This window comes from Sorex araneus, chromosome 10 (assembly GCF_027595985.1).
Source record: "Sorex araneus isolate mSorAra2 chromosome 10, mSorAra2.pri, whole genome shotgun sequence".
NCBI lineage: Eukaryota > Metazoa > Chordata > Mammalia > Eulipotyphla > Soricidae > Sorex > Sorex araneus.
The window spans coordinates 8,684,685-8,701,081 of NC_073311.1; the positions used below are offsets into that span (position 1 = coordinate 8,684,685).

The 16,397-nt window shown below is 42.2% G+C and overlaps 1 protein-coding gene across 13 annotated transcripts in view; it reads right to left on the bottom strand.

Annotated features, from left to right (window-relative positions):
• GRIP1 (glutamate receptor interacting protein 1) overlaps positions 1–16,397 on the bottom strand; it is a 752,587-nt gene that overhangs the window by 15,946 nt on the left and 720,244 nt on the right. For 10 of the 13 annotated variants that reach the window (XM_055118021.1, XM_055118025.1, XM_055118019.1 and 7 more), the window contains 4 exons: positions 11,957–12,113; positions 9,157–9,268; positions 8,999–9,043; positions 3,850–4,083 (listed from right to left, as the gene is read on the bottom strand). In XM_055118021.1, coding sequence (XP_054973996.1) covers positions 3,850–4,083; positions 8,999–9,043; positions 9,157–9,268; positions 11,957–12,113 — 548 coding nt within the window. The remainder of the gene's footprint in view (positions 1–3,849; positions 4,084–8,998; positions 9,044–9,156; positions 9,269–11,956; positions 12,114–16,397) is intronic. The other 3 variants (XM_055118029.1, XM_055118020.1, XM_055118028.1) reach the window with 1 other exon arrangement.

The window sequence follows — 16,397 nt, forward strand, 5'->3', positions numbered from 1 at the left end:
AGAGCGGCACTCACACTTTGGGCCCGGAATGATGAACCAGGCAGGGAGTTTATCTAATCACTGACTCTCTTTTTATCCTACCACTCCAAGGAGTGACTTTTCCTACTTTTTACAAAGATTTACTATGGGCCAATACACCCCATGCTCCTTGTGCATCTGTGTGGCAGGTAATCCCCTCGGGAAGAAAAAAGAACGGGTAGCACAGATGTGGGCATCGATGGCTGTAGGATAACATGGGGTTTGTCCTTTTAGCCTTGCCACAAGGAACTTAGTTTACCTTAGAGCAATGGCCTTTCTGTATGGACACAGGAAGACAGTTAATAATATGCTTTGTAACTTGGGAGCTGATTGACTCCAATAATATTTACTCCCGGGCATCTGCTTTCTCAACTCAGTTGTCCTTAGTTCCTAGCACCCCAAAAGCAGGGTCCCGATGAGGGACGGAATGGACCCAGGGCAAGTTGTGAGCTACCTTGGCATCGAAATGCACCAGGCCAAAGCACCACAATACTCAACTATAAGTTGAGAGCATGGTCACAGACAAATGCTGTTATGATCCAAAAGTAACAATGAGACTAGGACCCTGCTGGGGTTAGAAAGACTAACCTGGCCTGAGGACTGTGGTCTGGAATATATAGTGAATATCCTCAGGAAGAACCAAACTTTAAGTCTGATATATCTCTTACTGTGCTCATACAGAATGACATTGCTAGAAATATTAGAAGTAAATTCACTAAAACTATTTAAGCAGATTACTAGCTGAGGAAGGAAGAAAGGTACACACCCTGACACACCCTTGTTTGGCTCCCACCCTTGAGCTGATCTCCTTAGATGAGATTTCCTTAGATGAGATTTTGTTAATCTCCTCAAGAAATGGTTTTACCCTTCTTTGTTGATTTGTTAATGTTAAACCCACCTTTGTGCTACTGCCCTATGTAATTTGCTATATAAACTAAGACAGTGGGAGCACTGATGGGAGGCAGAAGAAGACAGAAGAGACAGAGAAGGCGACACATGAGAGGACATGGGAGAAGAACAGAAGACACAGAAGCAGAGACAGAGAGAGGTCGGAAGAGACCAGAGGAGAGACTACAGAGGCAGAGACAGACAGAAGAGAGCACAGCGGCACACACAGAAGCAGAGCACAGGGAGGAGCCGTCCCAATCCGGTCCATACACAGCGGCTCGGGAACACTGGACGCAAGCGGTGCATTCGAGAGAGAGCTGCCCCGAGTGCCCGTGGACAACAGAACGACAGGACACAACATCGAGTCTCCCGCTCCTGAGCGCCGCCCCTGTGATTTTTTTACAGAAGGCCTTAGGCTCTCCACCCTGCAGGTTTCAGGCTCCTCCACCAAGTTGTCACTTAACCGGATCATTCTAGGTGACTTACAGTGCCAAAGGCACCTTTGACTTTTGAGAGTCATGTTTTGTTTGGGTTCAATTCAGCAGAAAGGTGAAACTGTGGGAAATGCACTTACGGCCACCAGTGAGGAGCAATTATTGAAGGGAAGGAGGGAAAAGGAATCATCCTATGTTTAATGTCAAGTTTGTCCATTAGTGTCTGGGACCTCGTGACCTCCAGAATCAGGTGCCATCACATAAATGTGCTGGACAGTTTCACCACTGTCATTTATGGTGTTCAGAAGTGGTCAATGCCTTTTGTTTTTCACCTTAAGTGGGATCTATTTCCAGTATAGTCACCTGTGTTTTAAACCTTTGCACATTTGACCCACTGCCGTGATCTTCTTCACATGCTTTCGGTGTGGGAGAATGGGGATACAGGGAGTTTGTGTTGGTGGGCCAGTAAGATTCTTCTTTTGAAGATACCACTTCATTCTAGAGGAAAAAAGAACTATTTCCTAGAGGCCATCTCCTAATCCCAGGGAGGCAGGTAATGATGACCTGCTACAAAGGGCTATTGTGAGGTAGATCATGAAGAATAGGGCACCTAGCAGGTGCTCAGTAATCTGCCACTATCCTTCTTCTCGTTTAGGGCTGACAGAGGGTGGGTTATAAAGTTTGCTTGTGTCAGCTCCAGAGCTTTAGAGAGGAGGGAAAGCAGCATCCTTGGACACCTGTTATCTGGGGAGGGCCCAGCAGCCTTAACATTGGCTCTGTAGATTCTGCAAAATGACCTGGGGAGTCCTCACAGCTGCCTGCTGGTGCTGTCAATGAGCTTACTCAGGTACATGACCAACACGAAGATTGGTGCTTACTAACGAGACTCAGCAATTCCAGGTAGCTGGATAAAAGCAAGCTAATCATGGTAATGTTCGAGACCTGGACCCTCGCCTTAAAATATCAGAGATTTCTTTTCCGTGAAGTTTGTAATTCCCTTTAGGCACTGATGGATCATGTTGGAGTATTTGCATGTCCTCAATACCCTACAATCTTTGAGATTCTTTTTATATACTTCTTTTTTTTTGTGTTGGGGACACCTTATCATCCTCCATCCTTCTTGAAGGGTCAACAGTTCCTTCTAGGAATTATTTCTTGTCTTCTTTCTTGGTGAGGGTCTTGCCTTGGTCCTCAAGACAACCCATGTCTTCCTTATTGCCCATCTTACTCCATGATCTTTTCTGTTTCCAAGACTGGATACCCATTAGACTATATGCTCCCTTGGGTTCAAACTACTCTGTTTTTTTTTATTTGTTTTGTTTTTGGGTCACACCAAATGATGCTTAGGGTTTACTCCTGACTCTGCTTAGGAATTACTCCAAGTGGTGCTTGAGGGAGGATATGTGGTATCAGGAATCAAGCCAGTGTTGGCTGCATGCAAAGCAAGTACTTTAGTCACTGTATCATCTCTTTTGTCCTCACAATGAAGATTGTTTGAAGTGAACAAATACTTGATAGGTATTTATTAAGTGAATGAATAAGTTTTTAAAGAGTGAACCCAGAAATGGAATACAATATTCAGAATCCAACTTCCTTACACTCCTTTCCTTCATCACATCTTCTGTCAACTACAAATATACTGCTAGTGTTAATAGGTGCTAAGACCAGGAAGTCTTGAGACAATGAAGTCTTGACACTAACTTCTTTTTACTCTTTGGGTAAGACAATCAATCTCTATCTTATAGATTATTAACTACAGAAATTTTAGCTCTCATGCAAAGTGGGGTGAGATGAGACTTATTACCTAGACACTATTAACTGAAAAATAAAGCCTTAATTCTACAAATGTAAGCCAAAGTTCCTTTCTCTGATGTGTCTCCATGGTCCAGGGTGCTGTAACATATGTCTGATTTAAATTCTACTAGAAACTGGAATTCAGTTCCATTGACAACAGAGACATTTTCTACCATAAAGTAAAATGAGGCAACTGTTGTAGGTTGAGATGGAACACAACTAGGGCTTGTCCAGTCCTTACCCAAGATATCTAAATTATGTCTCAAAGAACTCATATCCCCTTAGTAACACAGTAACACAGCTATCTGCTGATAAATAATGGTTAAGAATGAAGGCTTCCCCTATTCATTCCAAAACTCCTTTTTGGTGACGCAGTGAGTGTATGGCATTTGGGAAACCCGTCCCCATCCCAATCAAGGTTTGGATAATAGACCACCTCTTTGAAGCTCCAGATGAGGCTGGAACCTCTAACTTTTTATAATATGATTTTGACGATAAATACCTACTAGATAAAGTCATTGACTGAAAGACAATCTTCTATTCTTTGAAAAAAATAAAATCATCTCCCAAAGACCATGTTTCCAAAGTCTCAGGCTGGCTGCAGATCTTGGCTTCCCTCACTGGCGGAGCCCACGAGGGAACATCATTACCAAGCTTGCACCCTCACTTTTGCAGTGCAGACGGAACCCCAGGGCAAGAGAAGAACCCTTCTGACCTTGTGCAGCTCCACGGGAGTTGGGGACATGATCTCCTTTATTTCTTGCTTCATTTTTCTCAGAGGCACAGACTTCCGGCCCACATCAGAGGGCAGGGTGTTACTCCGAGTTGTTTGGCTGTAGTGTGGCCGAGAGCTGCTCCGTTCTTGAAAGCTGGCCTGTCGCCCCAGCTGACTGCGAGGTGTTGGGGCCTCGTGATTCAAACTCATCGTGCTCCCCGACATAATTGTTGCCTGTGGCATCGACAATTTTCAGAAACAATTAAGCCAAAAACTAAAACTGAGGGCTGGTTGCTCAACATTAAGCACATTCATTTCTCTTTCTACCCAGTCAAAATACAGTCTCTTCGGGGCATAACCAAAGGCTGGAGAATGGACGTACTAATTGAACTATGAAAGTCTGGGGGAATGCTTTGCAAGTGACATTTATAATGCGCATCTTAAATCCAATTTAAGTACTTAAGCCTTCGAGTTTATTTAATCAAATACCACTCCTGGCAAGTTTTGAAGCAAATTGAAAAGTGCTAACATTTGCTTACTGCAAGCTACATTTAAGCATTAACTTTCCACTGAACTTGTCCAGCAGATGGGATTCATGAGACAACCTTTAATACTTTTAAAATTTGTTTTTAGGCCACACATGGCTGTGTTCTGGGCCTATTCTTGGCTCTGCATCAGGGATGCAGGCTTGGGAACGGTATGGGGTGCTGGGAATCAAACCCGATAGGCCATGTACAAGGCAAATGCACTACCCACTGTCCTATCTCTCTGACTCCCACCTTCAACATATTTTACAGAAACAAACTAAGAACTTCTCAGTGGGGACCAGTCTGCCTTGCATTGCAGCACTACTTCCAGTCCTGAGAAGAAGTAACACTTGGCAGAAAAGGGGCTACTGATAGAAAGAGACTGGCTTCAACCCAGTGCCACCTGCCTCTCACTGGGAAGTTGTCTTTCCTTTGTCCAAATGATGCTCCAGAAACTTACCACTTACACCTCGTGTCACTTGGTGTAGATCTGTTTTTCTTAAAAATAGACATTCTGAGTCAGGCACAGGAGATAAGGCACATGCCTTGCAAGCAGCAGACCCTAGTTCCATCTTGAGCAATTACATATGATCCCCCAAGTCCCATCAGGAGCACAGAGCCAGGAGTGAACCTTCTGGGGTGTGGACCCAATCCCCTCTCTGAAAGCCACTGTGTAAGCTCCTGAGAGAGGGTAAAGCTATTGGATTAAATTCTTTACTTAAAAGCAATGAGAGAAAGATTGGAAGGTACCAAATGAATTGGAAAAGTCTGTTCCAATATATAGTCCCTGCCTAATTTACAATGAATAGCAAGATTAGATCCTAAATAAAGATGAGTCTCAGCAGTGAATTTGAAACCAGCATCACATTGGTGATGTGATATTCATTTTCTTGCTGAAGTTAGATATGCTAAGCTTATGAGAATGCACCTGTAGCCAACTCTGCTTTCCTGAATAAGATAGGCACCTAAAGGTAATTTAGCATTGACTGGGGGATCTGCCTGAAGCCTTGGGAACAGAATTTTAGTTTCATATGCCATGCAACTGGCCATAACACAATTGAGTGGTTTATATTAATACTGTGGCTAAAAGTAACATAAGTGTCATCTGTAGTTTCTTTAAATTGTATTTCCCCTTTTGAACCATGCAACAACTTTATGAAATAGGCTCTCTAATTTACAAGGGAGGAAACTGAGGTATACAAAGATGGACTGACCCAAGGTTACAATAGCTCCCTGAGTCAAGGTACTAAGATTATTGATGAGGAGGGAATATGCAAAATACACAGTATTTTCATTTTTTTCCCCTAGGATTTTTATAATCTTGAGACTTATACAACACTGACAAGGTCTTTGAATAGCAGCCAGTATTGGATAATGTGTTTATCTATGTTTCTATAGCTTTGGTGGGAAATCAAGGTAGACTTACGCAGCACCTGGCTAGATTAAATATCTCACTGACTCTTCTGAGAAAGAAATAATTATATAAAACAACAACAACAACAACAACCCTGAGGGGCCATGGAGCATTTACACATGCTAAGTGCTCTGTATATAGGTATATACAAAATATTCTTTAATAACCACGACAACCCTGAAGTCAGTATAATTATAGCTCCCCATTTCAGTGACGAAAAAGGATGCCTGGTAAGTTAAACAACTCCCAAAGTGTCTGGATTGCAACTTTAGCAACCTAACAACAGAAATGCTGCTTTTTTTTTTTTTCGCTTTTTGGGTTACCCCAGCAATGCACAGGGGTTACTCCTGGGTCATGCACTCAGGAAATACTCCTGGCGGTGCTTGGGGGACCATATGGGATGCTGGGAATGGAACCCAGGTTAGTGCGTGCAAGGCAAATGCCCTACCCACTGTGCTATCGCTCCAGCCCCAGAACTCTATTTCTTATTTTGGGGGGCCAACTCTAATTCTTGTCTAGTAGGGTGATTGCTTCTCAGACAAGCATTGGGCTGAGATATAAGACATTTTTAACGGTGAAAAAAAATCCACATCCTAATACTCAAGTAAGTGTGCATTATTCACATTACAGAGGGTTTTTTTTTTTTTCAGATAAATTCCATTTTCAGATGGAAACCTTCGGATTACTAGCCTTCTGATGCCACAGCTCATACTTTGATTTACAAGTCTCTTTGCTTCATCTGCCATAACTACCTTCCTGCAAGGATGGCTTCGCTCTGCAGTGACCTTCTGCCTAACATTTTTACATACTCTCTAGTTCTTTTCTCTTTTGGTCTCCTAAGCAGTGCTCAGGCAGTTCAGAAACCACTTCCTGTAATATCAGCCCAAATGCTTCAATGCTGGGGCAAGGAGCTGGAGGTCCCAAACAGGGTTTGGGTTAGGGTCTTTGTGCATGTGCCTTGGTCCCTGAGCTATTTCTTTGGTCCATTTTTGTTGGTGTTGTTAAAATCCATGTTTTAGATAAATTTTTCAGCAGGAAATATATTGAAGGTAAAAGGGTTCTGATGGAGGGAATAGCATTTTGAATAGGTCTTTAGTTCAAATTTTCAGAGCATAACTCAATTGCTTAAAGTGAACTTATATTGAATCAGTGAAATTAATGCAAGGATATAAACTTAATACTCAAATAAAAATTTAAAATAAAACTTAACAAAATAATAAATGATATAAGGCTTATTTTTTATTTATAGGTCATATCATACCTGTTTTTATTTTGCACAATGCACAATTTACAATTAAAGTCTTCCTTCCAGAATTATAAACTTGCAAGATTCTGTGCAAGATTTTTTAGTTAAAACTACCCATATCATATTAACAAAAAAAAGAGTTTATTAATAAAAATGGCAAAACTTAAATTTCTACTGAACATTTATTAGATGCCCAATTCTGATTTGAGAATCATGTAAATTTTAGTCGTAATCCCTGTATTTTATTTAAAAATTGTATGGCTAGAGAGATTAGGTAACTTATTTAGAGTCTTAGTTTTAATTTTTCCCTTTTGTTAGTACTAAACATTTTTTACTACTAAAGTTAAAATCTATTTTTAGCAATGGGGAAAATAAGTAGTATGATTTCCATTTCAATTGCAATTATATCTTAATCTTCTGCATTTATTGTGGCTATAGTATCTAGTTTCCATAATTATTTTATAGTAGCACTTATAATTAATGGTTTTCAGAGTAAGCCAATAAATAAATATCCTTTGTAACCTAAGTGCAAAAAAGACTGATTTATGAATTGCCAATCATTCCTCTCAGTTGAGAGGACTTTTTATTTCTCTTAGGCTTATAATTCCAACACATTTATTCTCTGAAGCTGTTAGAGAAAATGTACAGGCTGGTTCAACATAACTCTCAATGCTGATGGGTGCAGCTTATATTACATAACTATTTCCAGAGGAAGATAACACTTTATCACAGAGTATTTTTTTTAAATCATCTTCATTTATCAAATGTAAAATAAAATTATCAGAAGAGCAGCATATTGTCTGAAAGAAAGGTAACAAAATGCAAGATGAAAAAAGGAATATGAACTAGAAAACGCTTCATTAAGGAGGAGTATGTTTAAGAGTTGGGAACTGACCTTATTTTTTGGTTCCCATTTGCTGATCATTCTACACACAGCCAGTGGTAAATGTTTAAATAAGCCCATAGTTAGTCCTCCTATCCTTTTTTCAAAGTTGTATGAAAGAAGGAATCAATTACTAACATCTTGATTTAAGTGTTATAGCAATATCCATCTCCAAGCCCTTTAACTGTGCTCCGAAGCTGAAATTCATGCCACATAAAGACTATGATGTTGACAAATTCAAACTAAGAGTTTTCGCTATAATTCTCTTTGCAGAGTCACAAACATTAGATTCACATAAAATATCCACACATGCAACCGAGAAGCAAAAAAATATAATGATGAATAATCATTGTAGGATTGCAAGTTTCACCCATTTATGCCATTCACATTCCTTATGGTGACTGGGGGAACCTCGTATGACATCAAAATAAAAATGAGGCTTTTGCCACTTTATTCTTTACAGATCAGAGAATTGAAAAGAACATAAAAGGAAATAGTTCAGGACTTCCCAAGTCCAAGTGTGAACCCCTTGAGCAAATTCATAGCTTTGAATAAAGAACTCATCAGGAGTTCATTAGTATACTGTATCTCGCTGCAACTCTGGGTTATTCACACTAAGTTAATATGGAATCAGGAAGATTTGCAATTGACAGCCAAGTAGTAGGTACTGTTTTGGCTGCTTACTAAACAGACTGGTGGACTTTTTTAAAAACCAGCTGCAATGTCATCTACTTTAAGGGCAAAACAAAATAAAGTTTCCTCTTATGTTCCTCTGAACAATCAAATTAATTTCTATCCCAGGTACAAATGAAAACATGCCAAAGAAACCTTTCTAAAGCAACTAAGAGAGTGAGAGATGTCACTGCTGGGAGACTGGGCTGGCTCCTGAGCAATTTGGTGGGGAACAGGTACAGTCAGGGTTAGCAGGGAGCAATGGCAGAAGCCACAAGTCAGTAAGCTCGGGGTGGAAATGGGGAAATACTTTCAACCGCGTTGTATAAAATCAAATTGCTGTCTAAAAGGCAAGGGGGTGGGGAGGCAGCTTCACAAGCAAAAATATAAACAGAAAGGGTAGCTACCAAGAGAGTCATGTTTCTCAAAGACACACGCCTGTCAGCTTTCTCCTGTGGAAAGGGGTTAAAGCTTTTAAATGAACTGGTGTGATAAGTGCAAACTCAAAAGGACCAAAAAAAATGAATGTAGAAACAATGACAGTAAGTAGCAGGACCGAGGCTACCTCGAGTTCTCTCAGAATTCCTGACTGTCCACAGGTTTCTAAATCCTCCAGTGCTTGAGACCAGAAGTTCTCCTCTTGTTCAGCATCGGCAGCGTCGGGAGCCCCTGCAAAACTGTGTCAAAAATCATAGTTTGGGTTAAAAACATACAAGCATCATTCCCTCCCTTTATATCTAGAACCTCTCTCCTTCATCTCACACAAGAAAGTAGAGATGCTATAAAAATAGTATGAGACGGCTATAAAAAAAAATCACAGCATGAGATGAATACCCAAGGACAATAGAAACAAGGGCCAGGAGAACTGGTCCATGGTTGGAAACTTGGCATAAGTGGAGCGGGTAGGGGAGAGGGCAGTTAGGACAAAGAAGGGACCATTATGACAATGATAGTTGGAAATGATCACCCTGGACGAGAACTGAGGGATATACATGATAACCTTTCAGTACCTGTATTGCAAACCAAAATGCCTAGAAGCGGGTGGAAGAAGGGAGGGGGAAAAGAGGGGGAGAAAGAGGGAGGGAGGGAGGGAGGAAGGGGGGAGAGAGAGAGGGCTTGCTATAAGGCAGGCTGTTGGGTGGAGTGTTGGCAGGAGAGCAACTGGGGACATTGATGGTGGAAAATGTGCACTCATTGAAGGATGGATGTTGGAACTTTGTATGACTGAAACCCAATCATGAACAACTTTGTAACTGTGTATCTCATGGTGATTCAGTTAAAAAAAAAAGAGATGCTTATCAATGAGTCTTCCAACTGCGCCCTCCAACCAGAGCCAGCTCCAATGTAAAAAAGTTTGAGGAAATGCAAAATTTCCAATAATGAAGGAAGGACCATGGTCTAAATAACCAGCTATGGCTGAAGGAGCTACAGCAACAAGGCATTGTATAGGGATATTTTTCAGCTATTCTCTACAGAAAGATGACTCAAACTTTTCTCAATGAGGCAAAAAATGTCTTTCCCTCATTTACAAGCATCTGTACGGATCAATTAAGTGCAACCACTTGTTCTTTTAACATTGAGTGTTTATTCCCCATGACTTGATGATTACACTTCCTGGTGCACTTTCTGAAGCAGTGTTTTAATTTTTATTGTGCACACAAACCACAGGGGACCTTGTTATTTTTATTTAGCACTGTGATTTACAACTGTGTTTATAATAGTCTGAGGCATATAATGTTCCAATCCTACACTCACCATCAGTGACCACATCCCTCCACAAATGTTTCATGGTCCCTTCTTACACTCCCATGCCTTTTTAGTGAAGTGAATTTAAAAAATTCTTCTTATTATTATAGTTTGACTTCCATGTTTATAGCAATATTGATGCTTATGGTGTTGATATACAGAGTTACCTCACTTCTCACCCACCAAAGTGTCTAAGACCCTAAACTAATATCCCTATGTCACTTCTAGTCCTCCTCACCATTTCACCACTACTCCCTACACACCCCCTTTTGGGGTACGCTCAGTTCTATAATTTAGGGTCAAGGGTTGGCAATCATTTAATACCTCCCATTCCCCTGTCTTGTTTCTCTTTGTATTGCATATTGGACCTTCTCTCTCAGACTAACTTAACACAATAACCTCCAGTTCTTTCCAAGTTGCAGGAAAATTGCCTATTTAATCTATTCTTATGACTAAGTAATCATTTTAGAGGAATTTCCTTAAAATATTGTTTAAAGAAAGAAACAAAATGCTAAAAAACATACCTGAGTTAAAAATATGGCACCTGGGGGCTGGAGCAATAGCACAGTGGGTAGGGCATTTGCCTTGCATGTGGCCGACCCAAGTTCGATTCCCAGCATCCCATATGATCCCCTGAGCACCGCCAGGAGTAATTCCTGAGTGCAGAGCCAAGAGTATCCCCTAAGCACTGCTGGGTGTGACCCCAAAAAGCAAATATATATACATACATATATATATGTATATAAATGTATATATAATATACATGTGGCACCCTGGCCCAGAGAGATAGGTCAAAGGGCTGAGCAAGGACAAAGTATGCTTGCAGGAAAGAGGCTTGTGTTTCACCTGTGGCACCAACTGGGCTGGGAGTGACCCTACCACAAAACCAGGAGAACTCCTGAGCCAGGTGTGACCCAAATTAAGAAGCAAAACAAGCAAAAGCATATGGAAACATCATACGTCTTTTTCTTCATTTTTTTTTCTAGCGTCAGTGTAAAACTATGCTTTTATCTTCTTTCTCATTTTGTTTTGTTTTTGTTTTCTGGGACACACCTTGAGGGACTCAGGGCTTAACTTCTGGCTCTGCACTCAGGAATCACTCCTGGCGGTGCTCAAGGGGCCATATGGGATGTTGGAGATTGAACCCTGGTCCTGCAAGGCAAATGCCCAATCTGCTGTACTATCATTCTGGCCCCTTATTTTCTTCATTTTTATTTTGGGCCTCCCAAGCAGCGATCAGGAACTGTGGGGGCACCTCCAGCAGTACTTGGGCCTAATGGTTTGGAGTTGCCAGCTGAGGCCGGGCACATACACGGCATGTGTTCCAGCCCTCAGCACTCACTCCAGTCCTACCTTCTATATAAACCAGGAGGGAATTAGTGGCAGAGAGAGTGCTCAGACAACAAGTATCCTGATTTTTCTATTACCGCTTTCATTAGGGGACAGCAAGCCCTAGCCCTTTTGTGTGTTAATGCCCAGGTTCCTTCCAGGCAGTCTCCGGTTCTAGAATCCTCTATAGAGGCAATGTGAGTAGTTTGAGCTACTGGGAGTAGAGAAATTCCATGTGGCTTAAGTACCCATGAGGAGATTAGGATAAGGCTGTGACTGAAGAAACTTACCCACTGGCAGTGGACTGGGCCCAGTCTTCATTACTCAGCCCCACATCCGGGTATGTCTGGCTTCGAGGTTTAGTGACCGGGGACAAGCTGCTGCTCTGTTTCGGACTCCTCCACTCGTAGGTGTTGAAGGCGTAGCCTGCAGCCTGGAAACTAGCACCTGAGGGAACCATAAGAAGGCATGAGGGGGGCCAGAGTGATGGCACAACTGGTAAGGCTCTTTCCTTGCATGGGGTTGACTGGGTTCAATGCGCGCATCCCACAGGGTCCCCTGAACACCACCAGGAGTGATCCCCAAATGCAGAGCCAAAAAAGCAAACCCTGCACTCTGCTGGGAGTGGCCCCCAAACAAAACAAAAATAATAAATAAAAAAGAGGGCATGGGAGTCTACTCCTGAGAATATCTGGAGGACGGTCTGTTCAGTAACTTGTCTCCTGTGGCTTTTGTTACTCTGTTCAAGGGGACTGCCCTTGTCCTGGGGATCTGAAAGGCCGTCAAAATCATTATCAAGTTTATATTCAAAACACAGTCACACGTATGATCTCAGCTGATTCATATAACATCTTGGAAGCATGCTCTTTCCTTTCTTCTACTCTATTGGGCTTGGGTCCCCCTTTGTCTGGATAGCAGCGCCGCTGGTCCAGGTGGCGCCCCCCCACCCCCAAACCTGTATACAACCCTTACCAGAGCAAGTTCCAGTTTCCTGTCCAGACAGCCCTTTGCTCATCTCCAAAGTGTCGAAGGATTCTTTTTTTTTTTTTTTTAATCTATGTCTCATGTCTCTCTTGAGTGGAATCTGCCACCAGATGAAGGATCAGGGTCCACGGAGTGCCCGAGGGGTATGGAAGAAACCTGGCTAATATGGGCCCTCGAGTGTTAGGGAGGAGCTGAGACTGGCTTAGTCCAGTGAGACGTGACACTGTTCTAAAGTGGAAGGGTCAGATCCCAATAGTAACAGTGGGGTAAGGGCCCAGTGTACTGGCTGGGCAGCTGCACTCCAGCAGTGCTTTATCTGCATATTCCTCCCCATAGCATCTTTCAAAATAGATATTTTTCAGACTTTGCCTATTAAAAATGAGGCTACTAAAGGCTTTAAACAGTATCTCAGGGTATTTACAAACTTTCCTGGTGTTAGGAGAACCATGTCCACAGACTTCTTCCACAAACCAACTTGGCTGACAAAGTACCAGCCAGGGTGTGGAAAACTGCCAGTTCTCCCTTCTGCCTTTCCCCTTCACCCTGGTTTTCTGCTGCTTTTCAAGTGACAGACACACTTCTGTATTTCAAAGCTCTGAAGGTGGTGGGTGGTTCCTGGGGTAGCCAAAATTCCCAGGTAACAAATCAAGGGATAATGGGGGAAACCATGTTCTGAGGGAGGGGCCCTCAGGAGCAGCACTTCATTACATGCACTGTGGTACTGAAGGGTCTTAGTATCTCTCATCCATCCATCACTCTGCACCCAGAATGGGAATTCAGAAGCTGGAGCTTCATCAGGCTGAGAGGTGGGTACTGTGTTATGTTTATCTGAATTGCAGAAGAAAAACAGACTTCCTTTCTCACAGGGAGTTAATTATGATCAGCCTGATTAAGGCAGTGAGAAATGGCTTTGACAAATAAAGTCTGGAATGGACACTTTTCCTTGGATTTGTGCTTCAAGACTAGACTTTGGCAAATATATATTGAAAGCATGTTTACAATACCCTAAATATGAAAATCTTTGTGAATATTTTAATTTGGGGAAAAATTTGAGTGACAACTTTAAAATCGCACAGGTTATACAGTTTTCAGAAGTTTTTAAAGAATTTTTTTTTAATGGAAGGGAGGGGTGGTCAAATGAGATAGTGAGGACTTGTTGGCAGGGCTCACCCTATTGCTGGGATATATTCAGGTTGTGTCTATGTGTGTGTGTGTGTGTGTTTGTGTGAACTGAGCTACCTTATGTATTAATGTACATAAAACATGGGATAGAGACAGAAAAATAGCACAATGGGTAAGGCACTTGTCATGAATGCAACTGATTTCAATTCCTGGTACCATGTATAGTCCCCCAAGCTCAATCAGAAATGATCCTTGAACACAGAAATAGGAGTACGCCCTGAGCACTGTTGGGTCTGACCCTCCCCTGCTGCTCCCCCAAATAAAAAGACAATATCTAGTGAACCTAGGTCCCTGTTTTCATATACAATTAAAAGACCTGGCCACACATTCACCATCTTCATGACATTTCACTCTTCCTCTTCCCCACCTTCTCTCCACTTGTTCATCCTTTGACGCCTTCCTCACTGACCGAAGGAATAGAGAAAGCAAGTTGGCCTGGGAATGATGTGCTGTAAGGGATGGATTAGATGTCAAATGCCCAGGGAATGTCACATCTGCTGGCCAGGGGCATTCTCTACACCCTCTGTGAGGACAGGCGTCCTTAGCAGAAGCAGCAGCTCTGCTCCCTATCTCCTTTTATTTCTTGACAATGGCAGAAATGTCAGCCATTTGGGAAGAAGATGTGTGTTAAATGTGTGGTTTCTTGTCCAAAGGACTCAGGGAATACAGTACCTCTGCCTCTTTTCAACAGGGAGTGGGGGTGAGCCAACTGCTGCATTTCTCTTGGGACCCTCTGGCAGGGACCCTTCCAAGCCAAACAGAGCAGCCCCCAAAGAGGGAATTCTCACTTTTGGTGAGGTAGACCTCTCCTAATTTCCCTTCACTGACTTTCACACTTGCTAAGAGTCAGATGGTAAATGGTGATGACACTCAGAGGATCTTTTCCAGATAAGGTTAACCCATATCAGCATCCAATTCCCTGGGGAAAGTCCTATATCCTTTAGAATAGGCAGACTACCCTTCTGGTCTTCCTTCCAACGATTGCTAGTAAGGTGGTTCTTGGTGACTTGGCCATATAGTAAGGATGGAGAAGTAGATGCACAAGATCATTAGGAGGCATCACTTGAAAGGCATGTCAATCCACACCTGCAGAGTGAGGGATGATACCAAGGTCCACTCTTGTGACTTGCTCGGTGCAAAGGGAAATCAAGTCTAAGTGTGGCTGAGAGTTGGATGTATCTCTCACTCTCCACCCTTAGTACTGGAATAAGGACAAACTTAGAGAGTGGCTTCTCAGGAGAGACCTCCTAGCCTTCCTTGATGTTAAGTTTCTGTGGAAAATTCTGGTCAAGAATATATAAATAGAACTCCTAGAGGTTCCCATATGATGCCTCTTGCCTAGTGCCTGGAAGGTAAAAGGTAGATGAAATAGCTGGAGCCCCAGTAAGTATCTAGGATCCAGCAACTATCCAGGCATAAGTAGAGAAGACATGTCTAAGGACAAAGGTTTGTGATGGTATGTGGAGTTATATATTGACTCTGAAATACCAACTTCTCTATGATTTAAGTCATTATTATAGGAGGGTTTTCACTTCTGCTCAGGTGAGTCAAATCCACCTGATAGGCTGGCTGATACTTTGCTTGTATATATGACTTTCCTCTCATTTAAATATACCCCAAGGGGCTGGAGCAATAGTACAGCAGGTAGGGCATTTGCCTTGCACACGGCTGACCCAGGTTTGATTACCAGCATCCCATATGGTCCTCCGAGCACCGCCAGGAGTGATTCCTGAGTGCAGAGCCAGGAGTCAGCCCTGAGCATTGCCGGGTGTGACCCAAAAAGCCAAAAATAAATAAATAAATAAATAAACCCCAAAGTTTATATTTGGGTTGTGGGAGGCAGGAAAGGGCAGTCCAGCTTTTCTAGGGGTAAAAAGTTGATGTTATAACCAATAGCTGCCTCCAATTTCCATTTCTCAATTAATCTGGAATTCATAATTAAAAAATAGGTAAATTAACATATTCAAACACCTATAGCTACCAAAATACCAGAGATCAGAGTTTGCTAAAGAATAGTGAGAAGATGAACCAGAGCCGCGGCACGAGAAGCAGAGCCTCCGCGCCTATTGACTGTGATCCTGAGGTCTCCTAACCCATTTTGGCACCAGAGCGGATTCTTGCAGCCATGCATTTTGACTGTGAACTGAGCTAAAATATTAGAAACCCAAAACTGCGCGGCCGCGATTGCCGTGGTTGCGGCCGCGCGGACTCAAAGTCTTCACTCTTAGCAATGAAGAGAAATTATTAGATGATGCCTATTCAGCAGGCCTGATTGTTGGGGAAAATTTCCAATCAATAATAGTGAGTTCTGTATGGAGATATGGAATGTAGTCAATATATATAGAGAATAATGGGAATATCATTAGCTACTTAGATGGGGGGTGGGGTGGGAGGGGGGTGTATTGGGGTTCTTGGTGGTGGAACGGGTGCACTGGTGAAGGGATGGTGGTTTAATCAATGTTTGACTGTGACTTAAACCTGAAAACTTTGTATTTTTTTTCTTTTTTTCACGGTCGTTCAATAAAATATTTCTTTAAAAAAAAAAGAATAGTGAGAAGTTTGGGA